At 38.5% G+C, this 15832-nt stretch overlaps 1 protein-coding gene across 3 annotated transcripts in view; it reads left to right on the top strand.

The window, feature by feature from the left end:
* Positions 1–970: 970 nt before the first annotated feature.
* The window catches only part of LOC108698716 (protein Daple), a 71325-nt gene continuing 56463 nt past the window's right edge, over positions 971–15832 (top strand). For 2 of the 3 annotated variants that reach the window (XM_018230422.2, XM_018230423.2), the window contains exons 1-3: positions 972–1722; positions 6703–6803; positions 13092–13200. In XM_018230422.2, coding sequence (XP_018085911.1) covers positions 1663–1722; positions 6703–6803; positions 13092–13200 — 270 coding nt within the window. In that variant the 5' untranslated portion in view covers positions 972–1662. Of the gene's footprint in view, positions 1723–6702; positions 6804–13091; positions 13201–15832 lie in introns of all 3 variants that reach the window. The other variant, XM_018230421.2, reaches the window with a different exon arrangement.

The following is a 15832-nucleotide window of genomic DNA, read 5'->3' as shown; positions in this document are numbered from 1 at the left end:
AATTTCTGGGGTATTAGCAACTTTTGTATCAATTCTAACAGCTGCCTTTAATGAAATTCAGGGATTTTGCTCAGCAGGGCCAAAGCTAAGAAATGTATCAACTAAAAATATCCATTTAGAACAGTTTACAGGGTCGGCGACCCCCTCCCAGAGCTGCTTTAAAGGGTGAAAAATTAAACTTTACACTTCAATATTAGATAAACAGTCACACATAGAAAATAGGAAGCAACTGAAAAAAAGTCTTTATTTCTGGTGAACTATCTGAAACCAATTGAACTGAAAAAAGTGTTGGAAGGTGAACAACCGCTATAATTTGTGGAATAACCACAGCAACCAATGGCAGTACAATATGTTTTCTTTTTATGTTTCGATTACATAACCTCACACTGGCACTTGTGACTAGAACGAAATACATTTTCCCCCCACAATTCTTTAGTAACAGTGTCTGAATACAGGAGAGCGCACTGTAACAAAGATATAAGTAAAATGTACCTATGACAGGAAAAGATTTATTCCCAAATGAGGCAAAATCTACTTTCGGGGCCAGAACCCCATATCATAAACTATAATAGACAATGTTTTATCAGGACAAGAACAGGCCAAACTTAGGGGTACTTCTTCACAAACTAACAAAGAGACATTTCATGTGATGCAAATGCAACTACTGATGCAAACATTGCATGCTCTTTAATTCTAGACACTTTCGCTGTGTATGTCGAAGTCTGTGATGTAAATTAACTCTTTGCAAACGTCAAAAGGGGATATTTTTAAATGTTTGGGTTGAAGACTCCATTTACCCTAAAATCCTATATAAAAGAATAGGGAGCAGCAACGTTTTCTATTGGCAAACTGTGATGAACTTTACTTCCACCCTTTGATAAATATGCCCCTTGGAGCGTGAAACTAAAGGAACATGGGAAAAGCGGCAAGCCTGTCCAGGGAGGTTGTGGAGACTGGGGAGGAGACAGGTGCAGCTCTCCCTACGGGCGTCTGGTTGCCACTGCCTCCCCCACTACTCACTGATTGACTCGGCTTTGTTAAGACCGCTCTACTAGAAGCACTGCCGTGATTGGTGAATTTATCGCATCGCTCTGCCTCCCGACTGTTCCGATTGGTCGTCTAACGTGCCTGTCCCGTCGCTGAGCTTGGATACTACCTGTGGTGTGTTAGTGTGGGCACATGCAGCGCTGAAGCGCACGGTTCTATAGCTTCATCGTCTGATCGCTTCCATTGGAGTTTACTGACAATTCACAACTTCGTGCAAGTGGCTTCTGGAAGTTGCAGGAAAAAAATCGATTCTTTCTGCGCGTAAAAGTGTCTGTTCTTCCGTTTCCACAGTGCAAATGAGCGACCGGAACGCAAGGGATACATAGAAAGCCTTTTTCAACAGCATTGTAGCTGCTCCCACATTGGTGGCCATTTAGAGAGCGGCGGCGGCTGAGGGGGCGCGCACAGCGGGCAGTTAGTATGCAAAGCCACCAGGCTGCTGGGCTCTCATGTGGGAAGTGTTTGTAGAGTGAGTGGAGGAGGCTGGGACTCTTTCCTCCCCCCGCAGAGATGAGCTTCTCATTGTTCAGCTTCTAAAGCCCATTCAGGGTCTCTCTCTCCCACACACACGGCATGGGCCCCTCTCTATTGTATGCCCACTGAGCACAGCACAACATGGATACTACCATTTCCCAACAGATGGACCACTTTCTGGAGAGTCCCCTGGTGACCTGGGTGAGTGTGAAGGCTTGGTGCATTGGGTGGCTGCAGGGGATGTTCAGCACTACTTTTGCCTGATGGCTTGGGGGACACATTATTTTAGTTTTTGTCCACAGGTTTCTTGCCAAAAGGGGCTCTGTAAACTACAACTGTCCAGCCCTTGGTCCCTAGCTGCACTTCTCACTTAAACCCCCACAGAGAACTGCTTGGGAGTTGTCATTCCAAACCCTGGAGGGCTACAGGTTTCATATTTGTTCCTGTAGGTCCCCAGCCTGTCTAAATGGGCTGAGAAATTCCACTCAGGAAATGCATCTGTATTTTGCCCCAGTATTTCTGTGTGAAACAAAAAAGTGTTAAAGTGGAAGAGTTAATCCACAGCATACTGTTGTGTTCCCACATGAGCCCAAACCTCCCACACAGTGTAAACTGCACATTCCTAAACTTAATGGAGTCCTAACCAACCACCAGCCATGCTCCCTTACTACATTATTTTTCCCCCATTTTTGTACCTCACTGAAATATTATGCAGGCCAGAAGTACCTGCCCCACAGAACTTATTAGCTGTTTTCTGGATATTTTGGGTGGGGAACCCCTTTAAGGAAAGGTGCAAATATTGCATAGATCATCCCTCAACAAATATCCATTAGCTTCTTGGATTTCATTGATTTGTGTGCACCAAGCCGTGGAAGGGCAAATTAAGCCACTCGACCAGTTTGATGTTTACTTTAACCCCCAGAGCCTTCCTGTCTCCATTTACTTGTGCTTAGCTGTGTGTAGCGATAGCACCACATACCAACATGATCACACATCTTGCTCTCAAATTCAAGCCATTTTCCCTCAGCATCCTACACAGCAATTTGTTGTGTAAGTCACACTGGAGTTAGGTAGCTGCTGCAGGGTTACTTTTAGGCATGATATTTGAATGATCTAGGCCAGTGATCCCCAACCAGTACCTCATGAGCAACATGTTGCTCACGACCCCTTGGATGTTGCTCGCAATAGCTTCAAAGCAGGTGCTTATTTTTGAATTACAGGCTTGGATAAAACTTTTGGTTGCATAAAAAACAGTTGTACTGCCAAATAGAGCTTTCTGTAGGCTGCCAGTCCACATAGGGGCTACCAGATAGCCAATCAAATCCCTTTTTTAGCATCCTCAGGAACTATTTTCATGCTTATGTTGCTCCCCAACCCTTCTTACATTTCAGTGTGGCTCACGGGTGAAAAAGGTTGGGGATCCCTAATCTAGGCAATTCCTTTGGGTCATTATTCTATTTATAGCAACCTGCTGCTATTTTTTGTGCGGATAGTGACACTAGTTATTCAGCTGGAATGGCACAGGCTGGACATCCATAACCCTAAACCCAGACCCTGTGGACTGTAATAAAGCAGGTGTCAAAAACTGCCCTGTCGAATAATAAAAAAAAAAGCAAACTTATGTTGGTGAAACTAAAATAGTTTATTTTTCTTACTGGTTGTCAATAATATTAGATAATATGACATTTAAATAGTGGTGGTTTGTAACACTTTTCTCACGTACACTACACCAATCAAATCAGTCATTTTGGGGAGCACAGTGTATGCTGGGACACAAGCAGATTAAAAAGGACCAGTAACATCAAAAAATTATTTTTTTTTTTTAAAGTAATAAAAATATATTGCAGTGTTGACCTACACTAGTAAAACTGCTGTGTTTGCTTCAGAAACATTACTATTGTTTATATAGATAAGCTGCTGTGTAGCAATGGGGGCAGCCATTCAAAGGAGAAAAGGCTCACGTTACACAGCAGATAACAGATAAGCTCTGTAGAACATAATGCTAGCTGTTATCCATTATTCATCCTGTGCCATATAGCCGTTTTTCAATTTCCGCCATTGCTACTCAGCAGCCTGTTTATATGAGCTATAGTAGTGTTTCTGAAGCAAACACATCCGTTTTACTAGTGCAGGGCAACACTACATGATATTTTCATTACTTTAAAACACTTTCAGTTTTTGGTGTTACTGTTCCTTTAAGTGACTTGACAAGGGTAACTGGGAGTTGAGAGGGTAACAGAGTCTATGGTGTAAGATCCAGTGTCAGAAGTATATCACATTACCTCTACGCCTAAAGTTCTTTATACACTGCTGTTCTTAATGCAGGCATTGTGTGTAAAGCAGAACCATTCTAAGACTTTCATTTTTAGATACCAGTAAAGTCTGCAACCCGAACTAAAGTGGAAACTGGTGTTGAATATGTGAACATATATACGCATTTAGTTCTGGCGTCATGGACACATGATAGCAATAATAATAGAAATTGGAATAATTTTGTTGCATTTGAAGTAACATGATGTAACATTCTCACTGAGCTTTTTTTTGGCAACAGACATGTGCCAGGGGATATTTGTGGTGCTTCTCATTGCTGTCAATGGGTTGTAATCACTGGTGTTTTAACCTGTACTGCATGGCAGGTTTGAAAAAGGAAGAGGGTCAAAACAAGCTGCTTTAGTGCTTGCTACCTAATGCCATTTTTGTTGTTACTTTTAAATAAATGTAATTAACTGATATGTATGAATACATTTTAGCCACTTTATCTTACACACTGTCAAGGGTTATAGGGCCTGCTGGGGCCTAGACTTACAATCTGAGCATGATTAATGTACTCCACACTCATGCTGTTTCATATATAGTCATCTTTCATCTTCAGATCTTCATTTCCTGTTGGTGGTGGCTGGTGGTGAATATACCTTATTTCAAAGGCATAGGATCATATTCATAGTAGTCTGTTTTATAGACCAAGGAAACACAAGATAATATGATGTTCTCCTATGTAAATGCATTTTGCTTCATTATCAGATTTAGAAAGGTTTTCACATTTGGAGAGAACTGGCAGTACCAACTGTTCTCAGGATTCAGAGAAAACATGTTTCTGTGCACATCTAACCTATTTTGCCTAATAAAGTCACAAAGGGTAAAACAGCTTCTTCACCTTTTTTAAATACAAAGTTCCTTTTACATATAGTACATGATACATCATGTTCATACAAGTAGTTAATTAATTGCACTAAGGAAGTTGTATTGAGTTGAATGCAGGGGCCTGCAACTGCATAGGTCACACGTTTTTATACTTTATCTATGATCTCCTGCTGCGATGCATATAAGATATTTGTACACAATGTTTGGAATGCCAAACGCTATTTGTTTTTGCAGGCTATTCAAGTGCTAATGTTGCCAACATTGGAGATTCCATTGTTAACGGTGGCTTGCAGGTAGCCCTAATCAAGATTTACCCTAATGCTTATCAAACCATTTTATACTGACATGTAGGCAATGAGTTGACACACGAGAAGTTTAGTCCCAGTCACCCAAGATAATTTTCCTCTTCTCTGGGAACTAATCTCCTGGCAAGGCAACTTGGACGACTTTGAAAAAAATGAAGCTCCTCATGCGTTTTACCACTGGTGATTTATGTTATCGCTGGTGGGGAAACCTTTGGAGGAGATTAGTTGGCTATAGAAGAGGAGATGGCTCGCAGTCAACTAATCTCCTTGTAAGGGGGAGGCTTTGGTGGTCAAATGTCAGTCCTAGTAGCCTACTTTTTTCGACGAATGACGTAACATTTCCTTTCAAAGTAGGTGTCCTGGTTCAAAGGGTGTGCACATTGTGTGTATTTTACTAAGTAAATGAGTTTTGAATGCAAGTGTTGCCACAACATTTCTTTTATTTGTTTTTAAGCTTTGCTGAACTTTGATGGCAACTAAATTTACGTGAACTGATTATACATTTGCAGAGACAATTGCTTTTTGCAAAATGTCACAAACTGTGAACTGTTACTGTTTGACTTTTCATATAATGACACATATCACACATTTAGGGGCATATTTATCAAGGGTCGAATTACGAATTGAAAAAACTTTGAATTTCAAATTTAAAAAGACCAAGACGAAATTAAGTCAGGTTTTTTTTCGGTCAAATAGGTCAGTTTTGGCCGAATTTTAATCGTACGAATTGAAGGAATAGCGCAATTGATCGAATTCGATTCAACATTTTTCCCAAAAAACCGTAGATTTTTCAAAGTCCACCAATTGAATCCAAATAGGCTCTAGGAAGTCCCCCATAGGCTAAAACAGCAAATCGGCAGGTTTTAGATGGCGAATGGTCGAAGTCGAATTTTTAAAGAGACAGTACATAATACATTTCGATATTCAAATTTTTAAATTCAAATCGAATTTGGAATATTCCCTAGTTGAAATACACAAAAAAATAGCTTGAAATTCGAATTTTTCGAAAATTCACTTCGCCCTTTGATAAATCTGCCCCTTAGTATATATCATTTAGCACAGGAGTGCCCATGCTTTACTAATATAAGATCTATTTTTAGTGATGTTGTCCCATTATGATCTAGATCCATAAAAGCATTGCTAGTATTCTGTTCCATAGAAAAATATTCCTTAAATATTATATTGATGTATGAGAGAATAGATATTGCTATATTTACTAAACAACTATTTCTTATGTAACCTTAACATAAATATCTTAAATAAAGCATGAAACAGGAGAGTGATTTAGAGGAGCTGTTTGTTGACAATGTTTTCAGATCTACTGACCAGCTAAAGGTCTACTGTTAGATCCTGATCTACCTTTTGGGCACGCCTGATTTAGTGCCTTATCCTGATGCCTGAAGTTCTGGTAGATAAGAAAGTTTTAAAGACAGTATAGCCTCCTCCCTCTTCACTTGGCTAATATATGCTAATCGTTAGCCAACATGGCCACACATGTCTTTTTCTTTTGCTGAAATCTAATACTAAAAGAGCACAATTTTATTTGAAATTACTTTTGAGTAAGATTTACACAAAGTGTTCGCTACCGGTTGAATGTTTCATTGTTCATATCAAAACATGTCATTGAGGTTTCACCTTCCCTTTCTGAAAGCTTTATTGTTTTGGACGCAGACTATAGTCGCCAAGTTTAAAAATCTCCCTTTTAATGTTCCCATTTTCTATTTTGTTTTAACAGGTGAAAACCTTTGGCCCATGTGGGAATGAGAATGAAAGTAAATTAGCAATGTATATGGAACTTGTGGATGGAGTCTTCCTAAACAAGATCATGGTTCAGATGTAAGTAACAAATATGTAGGGGGAGGGGTGTTAAATGCCATAACTTGTTTCCTGTCTCTTGTTTGTTAATACTGCAGTCATTTAGCTATAAGTCCATACTCTTATTAATCAGTGTTTGACCCTCACTTCAATGCCTTAAGGTGGCAATAAACACACATATCAAACAAAGTTTTGTACAATATTCGGTGCGTGTATGGCAGGAGACGAGCCAATAGATATCTGCAAAATACTTGTATATCGGTTGGCTCGTCTGTCGGCTATGTCGGAAATTTTTGAACAGCAGCTGAATTGTCAAATACAGGTAGAATTCTGTTGTATCTGTCTGTATTGAAAGTGAACGATCTTTCTTTACGTCTATGGCCACCTCAACAGTTAAGCTGGCCATAGACGTGCATACTTTACCTTTGTATCCGACAACGATCGGACATCCCAATCTTCTTTCTGACTTACCACAAACCATTCAAATTAAATAAAGTAATAAAAGAACAAATCAGACTGTATTCTGCCCGTGACAACAATCGTAAAGTTATGTCTGACAAATTCTAGTGACAATCTCCCATTGATATCATCAGATAGGCAGTACATGCAGAGATATTATCTTTAGCCAACATAAATCTTTTAACCTGTCCAATCGACTAACTTATTATTGGTTAGGAAAATCGTTCTATTTCCAGCTAGAAAAATGACTATGGAGATAACAGTCCACTGGGAACCAATGTTTATTAGTTGAATTTGGAGGAGCACTAAGAAAATAAAATAAAAATTCCCCTTAACCCTTGTGCACAATTTAGATTGCAAAGAATTTATAAGTATTTTTATCTTAAACATCTTGCAAACACTGCTTAACCACATCCTTTCCTGTAGATGAAATTAGCCTTTTAGTAGTAGAATAAATGTGTCTGTAGTATGTGTTTCTGCTGAGAGATTTTCAGAAGTCATGTGCAATTCTCCAAAATAATATTCTGAATTGTAATTTACAAGACCTTGGTGCCTTTATACTTTAAGAATGACATTAATTTGAAAATTAGAAAGTGCTATTAATCTAATATTTTGTGAATGAAAGGGCTAACTCCCATGCAGTTTAGCAACTAAAATCATAATTTTAATGCAACCTAGATAATCGTAATGTCAGAAATAAGACACATCCTAACACTTTTCATAAATATTTCTCAGTTTTAAAAGCAATGTTTGTCATTTCCATTGATTCAGTTTCACTTCTTAGTTGTTAAGCATTAATAAATAGATTGTTTATGGCCAGAGGTAGCCTCATACAGTATATTTAAAATATTTTTCTTGTGCTTTGAGCTCATTTTTAGTTATTTCTTAGTCTTGGAGATCATGATAATATGAGCACTTCCTGTAAAACCTTACTGCAGCATTTTTCAACAAAGAAAACTACTACCCATCACAAGTTGTGTCACCTTCAGTTAAATGGAAAGCACTGTGTGTTATACTGTATGGGCATTGCCACCCACAGAACTGCCCATTTAGACTTTTCTTTTGTTCGTTAAATATAATTAATTCCTAGCTAAATCAGGTTATCCCCACATGTAAGAAAACCGCGCTAAGGCTATGCAAATACTCACTGTGGATTAAATGTGTTTTATACCATTATTTCCTGGTTTTCATATTCTTTCTCAGCTCTGTTTTTCTGAAGCTAGTGTGTCCAGCCTTGTCTGGTTGATCTGTTGTAGAAAAAGATATCTTGTTCCACAGTCATAAATCTTGGTTTTAGATTTATGCAATTTTAAAACAATCTGGTATGGGGTTCAGGTGGGTATAAAAATGTACATTCATTTCTTCTTTAGCTTGCTTGAAAAACTTTTCCTGTCTACCATAGAGGTTAATATCAGGAAATAAATTGTATTTCTCAAGCATTCATGATATCCTGAGAAATGTCCTTCCCATTTGCCTAAAGAACACACAATACTATTTTAAATTATATGCTGTTTCCTATTTCAAATGGATTCCGCTTACCCTAGCAAATAATAAAAACTTTCGATAATAGTAAATATCTAGCCTTAAGCTGGCCATAGACGCAAAGATCCGATCGTACGAATCAACGTACGATCGAACTTTCCCATCTCCCGACCCTCCACTAACCATTCAGATCAAAGTCTTTACCATTCCGATCAAATAAGAACAGATCAGCCAATGTTCTGCCCCTGACAGCAATCGTACGATACTTATGTCTCACAGTAACTAACCACTTGTAGCTGGCTAGAAAAATGTGTGGTTTTTTTCTGGTTTTTTATTTATAGCCAGCTATACAAAGCAGCTACTAGTCTTTCAGTATGATATAAGCCTTAAAGAACAAATAATGTCTGTGAAAAGTTCTGCAAAATATTATGTCCTATAAAGCTGGAATTACACTTTGAGATGCATTTAGGTGACAATGTAGCCAATAACTAGTTAATATTATGGGCCTATGAATGCCCATCATGTGCTGTCCAGAGAGACGTGTGATTTTCAAGCATGTTTGACAATTGTCTTACCTATTTTAGGTCTGGTAGGCCCACCTGAGGGTCCCATACACATGTTGATAAGCTACAGAGTCTACATCTTTCATCAGCTTATGTATGGCCATCTTTACCCAAATTGTAATAACAGTTTAACTTGCATGGAAATAGATGGTTGACAATGATATATTGTGTATAATATTATATTGAAATGTGGGTAAGCCTTACATAATGCACCCTGAACCATTTCATTTGTATGTCCCAGACTTTCTTATAGAATGTTAAAATGTTAAGGGGCATATTCATTATGTGGCATAAAAAACAGTGTACATTTTTTACATGATTTTTCTTAATGACTTCTGCCGGTAGCAATGTATAATAACAGCGGCAAAAATGCATTTGTATGGCATAAAATAAAACGCAGCTTGATAAATTCGCCATTTATTTTACACAGTTTTTCAGACAGTTTTTTCAGTGAATTTCATTTACACTGCATTATAAAGGTATCCATAAGGGAGCTAGTACACCAGAAGATCTGGTGGAGATTGTCGCCTGGTGACTAATCGCCTCTTCTGTGGGACGACAATCTTCCTTAACTGCCTTCCGCCTGCTATAATGAGAAAACGACAGCGGCAATGCCCTCGCGGCTCTTCAATTTCTGAAGTCGCCTGAAGTTTCCTTGTGAGGCAATTTCGGAAATCAAAGTGCCGTGAGTGCATTGGTGCTGGAGTTTTCTCATTAGAGCAGGGAGAAGGCAGTTCCTGGAGATTGTCGCCCCGCAGAAGAGGCGATTAGTTGCCAAGCGACTAAATCTCCCCGAATCTGCCCGTGTGCTAGCTCCCTAAGTGTTGCCTTTATCTGTGTTATGGGCCTAAGGACAATGACAAGCACTGTGCAACTTGTTGGCGCTATATAAATAAATGATGATGATGTGAGTCATTCTGACACCTGGAGTAAATCATGGATGACAAACAACCCCAAATGCTAAATCCTTCACATTGATGATATTTTCACTAGATTTGAATGACTTTCTAAGGCAATTTAGACTGCTGGCAATGGCAGGGTGTTTTTTTATCCTTGATTTTAATTTTTATTTATTTAAAAAAAAAATAAAAAAAATAGATTTTTCTTTGCTGTTATTGTGTAGTGGCATTGGGAGATAAATTATATGGTGTGAGTAGAATCCGCTACAATCACCCCTTCCTCATGCTAGCCAATTGAGCAACTCCATTTCCACCTGTTCTGCACAAATGGGAAACTCCTACATCTTCTGTTACATTGGAAGAATAAATGTAAAACTGAAACCCATCTCATGTCCCAGTTTATGAAACCTTTTGCAGATCACTGCCATGGTGACAAGGGATCACACCTCCACTGGGAACTGGAGCAAGCTCAGGTGTTGTCTTGGCTGCTTTTCCTACTCAAAAGGCTTTCTCTCCACATTATTTGTGTCATTGTGTGTGAAACAGAAACTCTCTTGTGACTTTACTAGAGGGCTTGCATCATTTAACCATCTTTCTGTGATCACTGCAAATGAATTCAGTTAATGGCTCCCAGAATTATTAAGGAAAAAAACAGTAATGCCATGAAGTTTGCATTTGTTTATCCAGCACCTATAAACTATTTTACTGTATATGCGAGAGGTTTAAATTATGTAGTTCTATAGAAACCCATGAATGGTAAATGGCCCTTGAGTTTCATAAAAATTGTGTTCTACACAGCTCATATAAGCAGGCCAAAGACGTTTAGCTTTTATTCCTTATATGAAGAACTTTGGATATCAATTGTTCGTTTTATTGCAACAATCTAAAACCAATCCGATTTAAACTGTAGGATCAAAGTAGGAAAAATAACAAATCAGGCAATGTTTTGGCCATTAATTAACAGGCAGCAATAGTTAGAAAGGTATGTCCTGGAATAGTAGTGACAGTCACCTATTGATGTCTTCAGATATATATTCAAAAAATATTATCTGACCAAAATAAATTTTCTAACCTCAGATCGAATAAACGAACGATCGGCACGGTACGAAATTTGTCAGGATGATTATTTGGAGCCCACACACTATCTGAATAGCCTACTTTTAGTCTAATTGGTGAACCCACGGCAGCCTATTTATGTAAACTGTATTAGAGCTTCTGAAGCAAATGCACGTTGGGGACCAGTGCAGGGAAGAATTACATTTAAATGCTATAAATCGCTTTACATTTTTTACTCTTCAAATGTATATTTGATTGCATCTAAAAATAAATGTGTAATTGGAGGATGAGGGCCTCATTGCTCAGAAAACACTCTCTGAATGGTAGTAGAAAGCAGTCCACGTCCAGAGTAGTGATGGACAGCTGCTAGGCTATGGGCCCTTTTATCCTCTATAAATTTAAATGTATCTGTTGACAGAGCTGTCTTTGCAGGTCCTTCCAGTTCCACAAAGCAGCTGAACAATACAGATATATATATTGGAAATGTGAGAATATATGTTACCAGTTTTCCTGCCAAAATCAGCTGCTTAGTCACAAACCTCTTCACTACCAGTGCAGATATTTGTCTAGAAGTGTCTCTGTTTCATTTGTGTGCTTGGGAAACCATTTGTTCCTGGTTAAATGGAATTCACAATTAATAAGACTGTTGTGAAAGCAAGATCATTGTTTTATTTATTTTATGGTATTTATTAGCAACTCATTTCTGCAGAGCTTTACAGAGATTATACATGATTCACATCAGTCCCCTTCCCCAGTGGAGTTTACAATCTAAGGCACTTTCCATATAAGCACTTATACTTCTGTCCACTATTGAGGATATTTGCTAGATAAATTCAATTTATACAAATTTCTCCTTCTGTTGATATTTTATACTTTACTGCCCCTTTCAGACTTCACTGAACACAACTCCTAATGTTATGAGGGGTGATAAAGTCACGGTTCAAAATAAGTTGACATTACAGAGCTAGACTGTGCGTGCATGAAACCCTGCACCTGGGGGTTATTGAGAAACTGGATCCTCCATCCTTGAATTACCTTTTTTCAAGGGAAAGGAAAGCCATACTAAACACCATCACAAACCTGTAAGCTATATCCTAATATAGTGAAATCTGCATTATGTACTTTTTTTTAAAATTTTTTGAGGGGGGATTTTAACACATCTTAAGATAGTTCTGTAAATCCCTTGCATAATTCCCCAATCATCCTTTCATACAGTCGTATGGGTTGGTGATTTGAGTAATCATGATCAGAATATATGTAGTGAATCCCAAAGTCCCAGTTCATTTATACAGTTTTTGCCCACTTTGTACCATTTACACTTTAAGCAGGTACACACCTCAGTCCAGGTTTGCTTATTACCACTGCCTCTACTAACATTTAATGCTTTTAAAACTTATTTCAGTCCCTGCCAAGGCCCCCTTGAAGTTCCAACTTTGGCCTGGGCCCCCTTAGCACATGAAATTAGTACATATCAATAAATATCCATGTATCAGTCATTCAATAATAGTCTCAAGAATATCTGAGATCACAAATGTATATTCACCCCATATTTCCTCCTAACGGACTTTGAGGCTTTCATGTGCACTTACAAAAGAAAATAATAATAATTCCCACCAAGTGGCGTGCCACTGCTCTAAACTACTCCAGGAGGTCAGACCCACAGTTTGGAAAGCACTTGCTTAGCATCTTATACCAGAGGTGTAGGTGGCCATTTTCTCCCCCAGAATTTGTACCATATTGAAGGCATTGAAGGTACTTGAGTTAATAGATTAGATGTGATTTAATACATAAATACACCATAAGTTGTATGCATATACTGTTCTTGACTTAAAGTTGTATTTGTCCTATAGAGATCCTCGGCCCTCCAATCAACGTGTCAACAAGCATGTGAACAATGATGTCAACCGACGAGTTCAGAACCTTACTATACTGGTGCGCCACATTAAGGCCTATTACCAGGTATGCATATTGATTCCTGAGAGAATGTTGTGATGTAAGGCAAAACCTAATGTAAATGACTGATAACATTGGTTAGGAGTAAAACATCACAGTCTCAAAGCAATTGGGAACTGCACTTCCTAAGCATGCTGAGTGTTTTGGCCACAATAGCTGGAGAGCTGCTAGTTTTTTTAAAATTAATTATCATTGCTAGCCACCATTAAGTGTTCTGCTGAAAGGTACACTCTCTTGCTGCTGTGCTGTTTTCTGTTGAATAGAGTATTTGGAATTTTCCATGAAATTGAGTTGATATCCTTTCAAAGTTGGTTCTGCTATAGGAGCTGCTTTAAATCTTTTGAAAGAGATGTGCATTGTAGGTTAAGCAATGTTTTATTGCTAAAAAGTTTTCAAAATATTTCAGAGAAAAAAAATGTTGTGCTGGAAAGTTAGGGATGCACCATAGAAATGGTTCCCTTCCCTCACTTAATGACATTTATTGGTCTAGAACATTTTGTGTTGTTGAATTTGACCTTTTGCCAGTCTGATCCATATACTTTTAATGGGAACTTATTGAATTCATTTTTCTGCTCATGCTGGATAGTTTTGGTTGTGACGTTTTTTTCCCTTTGCTCATGTATTCACAGAAATATTTCCACATGTCATATTGTATTATTTAAGAAAGCGATAACAGGAAAATCAAAAGGTTCCCATTTCCTGTACTCTTGCCAATAACAGTGATTTAAAAAACAAACAAAAAAACAGCTCATTTATAGGATCTGATGTACTGGACATAGTATAGAGCTTATATTGTAAGCGTGTTGCTGTTTTCAACAACCGACTAAAAATCTAAAAGTGTGCAGTTCCACTGAAAAGGGAGAAAAATATTTCAGTAATTCCAAGACCATTGTTTTCAGTACTCGTTTTTGGAAGTGTGCCGTTATGCAGATATAGTGATAGTGCAGATACTTTTCGGAACACTTTTTGAAACTATTTTCTAATATACACTGCTGTATATGGACAAAAGTATCTGTGCATGCTTTCCACTTTTTTTTTGGAATACTTTCTCTCCATTTTCATAATGGCAAAATTTGACAGTAACTCTGGTGGGAGCCAACCCCCCAGTCTAAATCCAGGATATGTCAGCATTGACCCTTGTATATTGTGTGAATGTGATAGGGAGCACTGTATATATACATGGTGTCCCCCCTCTACCTTACAACTGAATTGTCTGCTGATCTGATTGGAGAGAGGTACCCCATTCCCCTTCAGGTTCACAGCTGCATTTCACAGCAAGTATCAAGCAGTGGGCAATTCAAAATATTAACAAGTTAAAGTTAATGTGCAAGCAAAGCCGATTGACAGACATTTGATTCCTATGGGATCCTTTGTGCAGCTGTTGGATTTAATAGGTTAACACTGGTTCCTCTCTTTTTTACCCCTCCTTCTCATTCCAACACAAATGAGATTTTCAACTTTTATCATTGTGCAGCCATCCATGAAACCTTTTTTGTTCTGTGTTGAGAAACCTAGGAGTAATGTATTTTTTTATGTAATAAACCTGCAGACACATGTATGTCTCTGTTTTGTAAGTGCAAAATAAACATCCAACTGCTGCCATTTATGTTGGCTGTGAGGCTGCAGAATTTTGTTGTGCCCACACGTTGATTGATAAAAAACATTGATAAAGATAATTGATAAAGAGTGAAATTCCTGTATTCCCCGTATTTGTATATACTCAACTTGTCTGTAATTGGTATTTTACTTTCATTTACCAATTTATAACCAGAACACATAGGCAACTGTGTTGTGTGAGAAAGGAAATGTGATGAAGTAAATTACAAATGCCCTGGGCAGATATCTCTCGACAGAAAGCAGCCTTTCATACAAGAATTTGCCTGCATATTTCATTTACCTATGTGCCCCTAGCATACACAAGTACTTTAAAGTAAGTGCAAAAAACTCCCATAATACTTGTTGCAAAAGAAATCGTAGAAAAGAAAACGGCAGATTAATAATGGCCCACAGTCTTAAAATTAAGGGTTAGGCCACACTGGGCGTTTTGGGGAGATTTGGTCGCCTGGCGACTAATCGCCTCGTCTTTGCGGCGACCAATCTCCCCAAATGAAAAAACCACGACGCTAATCATGCACGGCGATTTGTTTTCTGAAGTCGCCCGTGATTAGCGCTGGCGTTTTTTTTTTCCATTTTAGTCGGCGCAGAGTGGGGGAAGGCGTTTGGGGAGATTGGACACCGCAAAGACGAGGCGATTAGTCGCCAGGCGACCAAATCTCCCCAAAACGCCCAGTGTGGCCTTACCCTAAGATAGAACACATTGCAATGTGTGATAGAACACTTTCAGATCTGCTTTTTGTAGTAAAGAAAGAGTTGTCATTCATCCCTGGAGTTATTCTTAGATGCAGACTTTTCATTGTTGGGACTATATTTACTCGAGGAAATACTTAACCAACTGCACGGTGTTGTCTATTGAGCTATTTTTGCCTCTCACATTGCTTAAGCTGGCAGTGTGATGCATTTTGGCAAGGGTCTTCCACCGACCCCCTCCAACAGTCATTTCTGCAGCTTGTTGGTTGTTTTGTTTGTTTGTTTTTAACTTTGTTCTCTCCCAGCCCCCTTTTGTTGAGCAACAGCTGTG

The sequence above is a fragment of the Xenopus laevis genome, chromosome 8L (assembly GCF_017654675.1).
Source record: "Xenopus laevis strain J_2021 chromosome 8L, Xenopus_laevis_v10.1, whole genome shotgun sequence".
NCBI classification, from domain to species: Eukaryota; Metazoa; Chordata; class Amphibia; order Anura; family Pipidae; genus Xenopus; species Xenopus laevis.
This window is presented reverse-complemented; position numbering and strand designations above follow the sequence as displayed.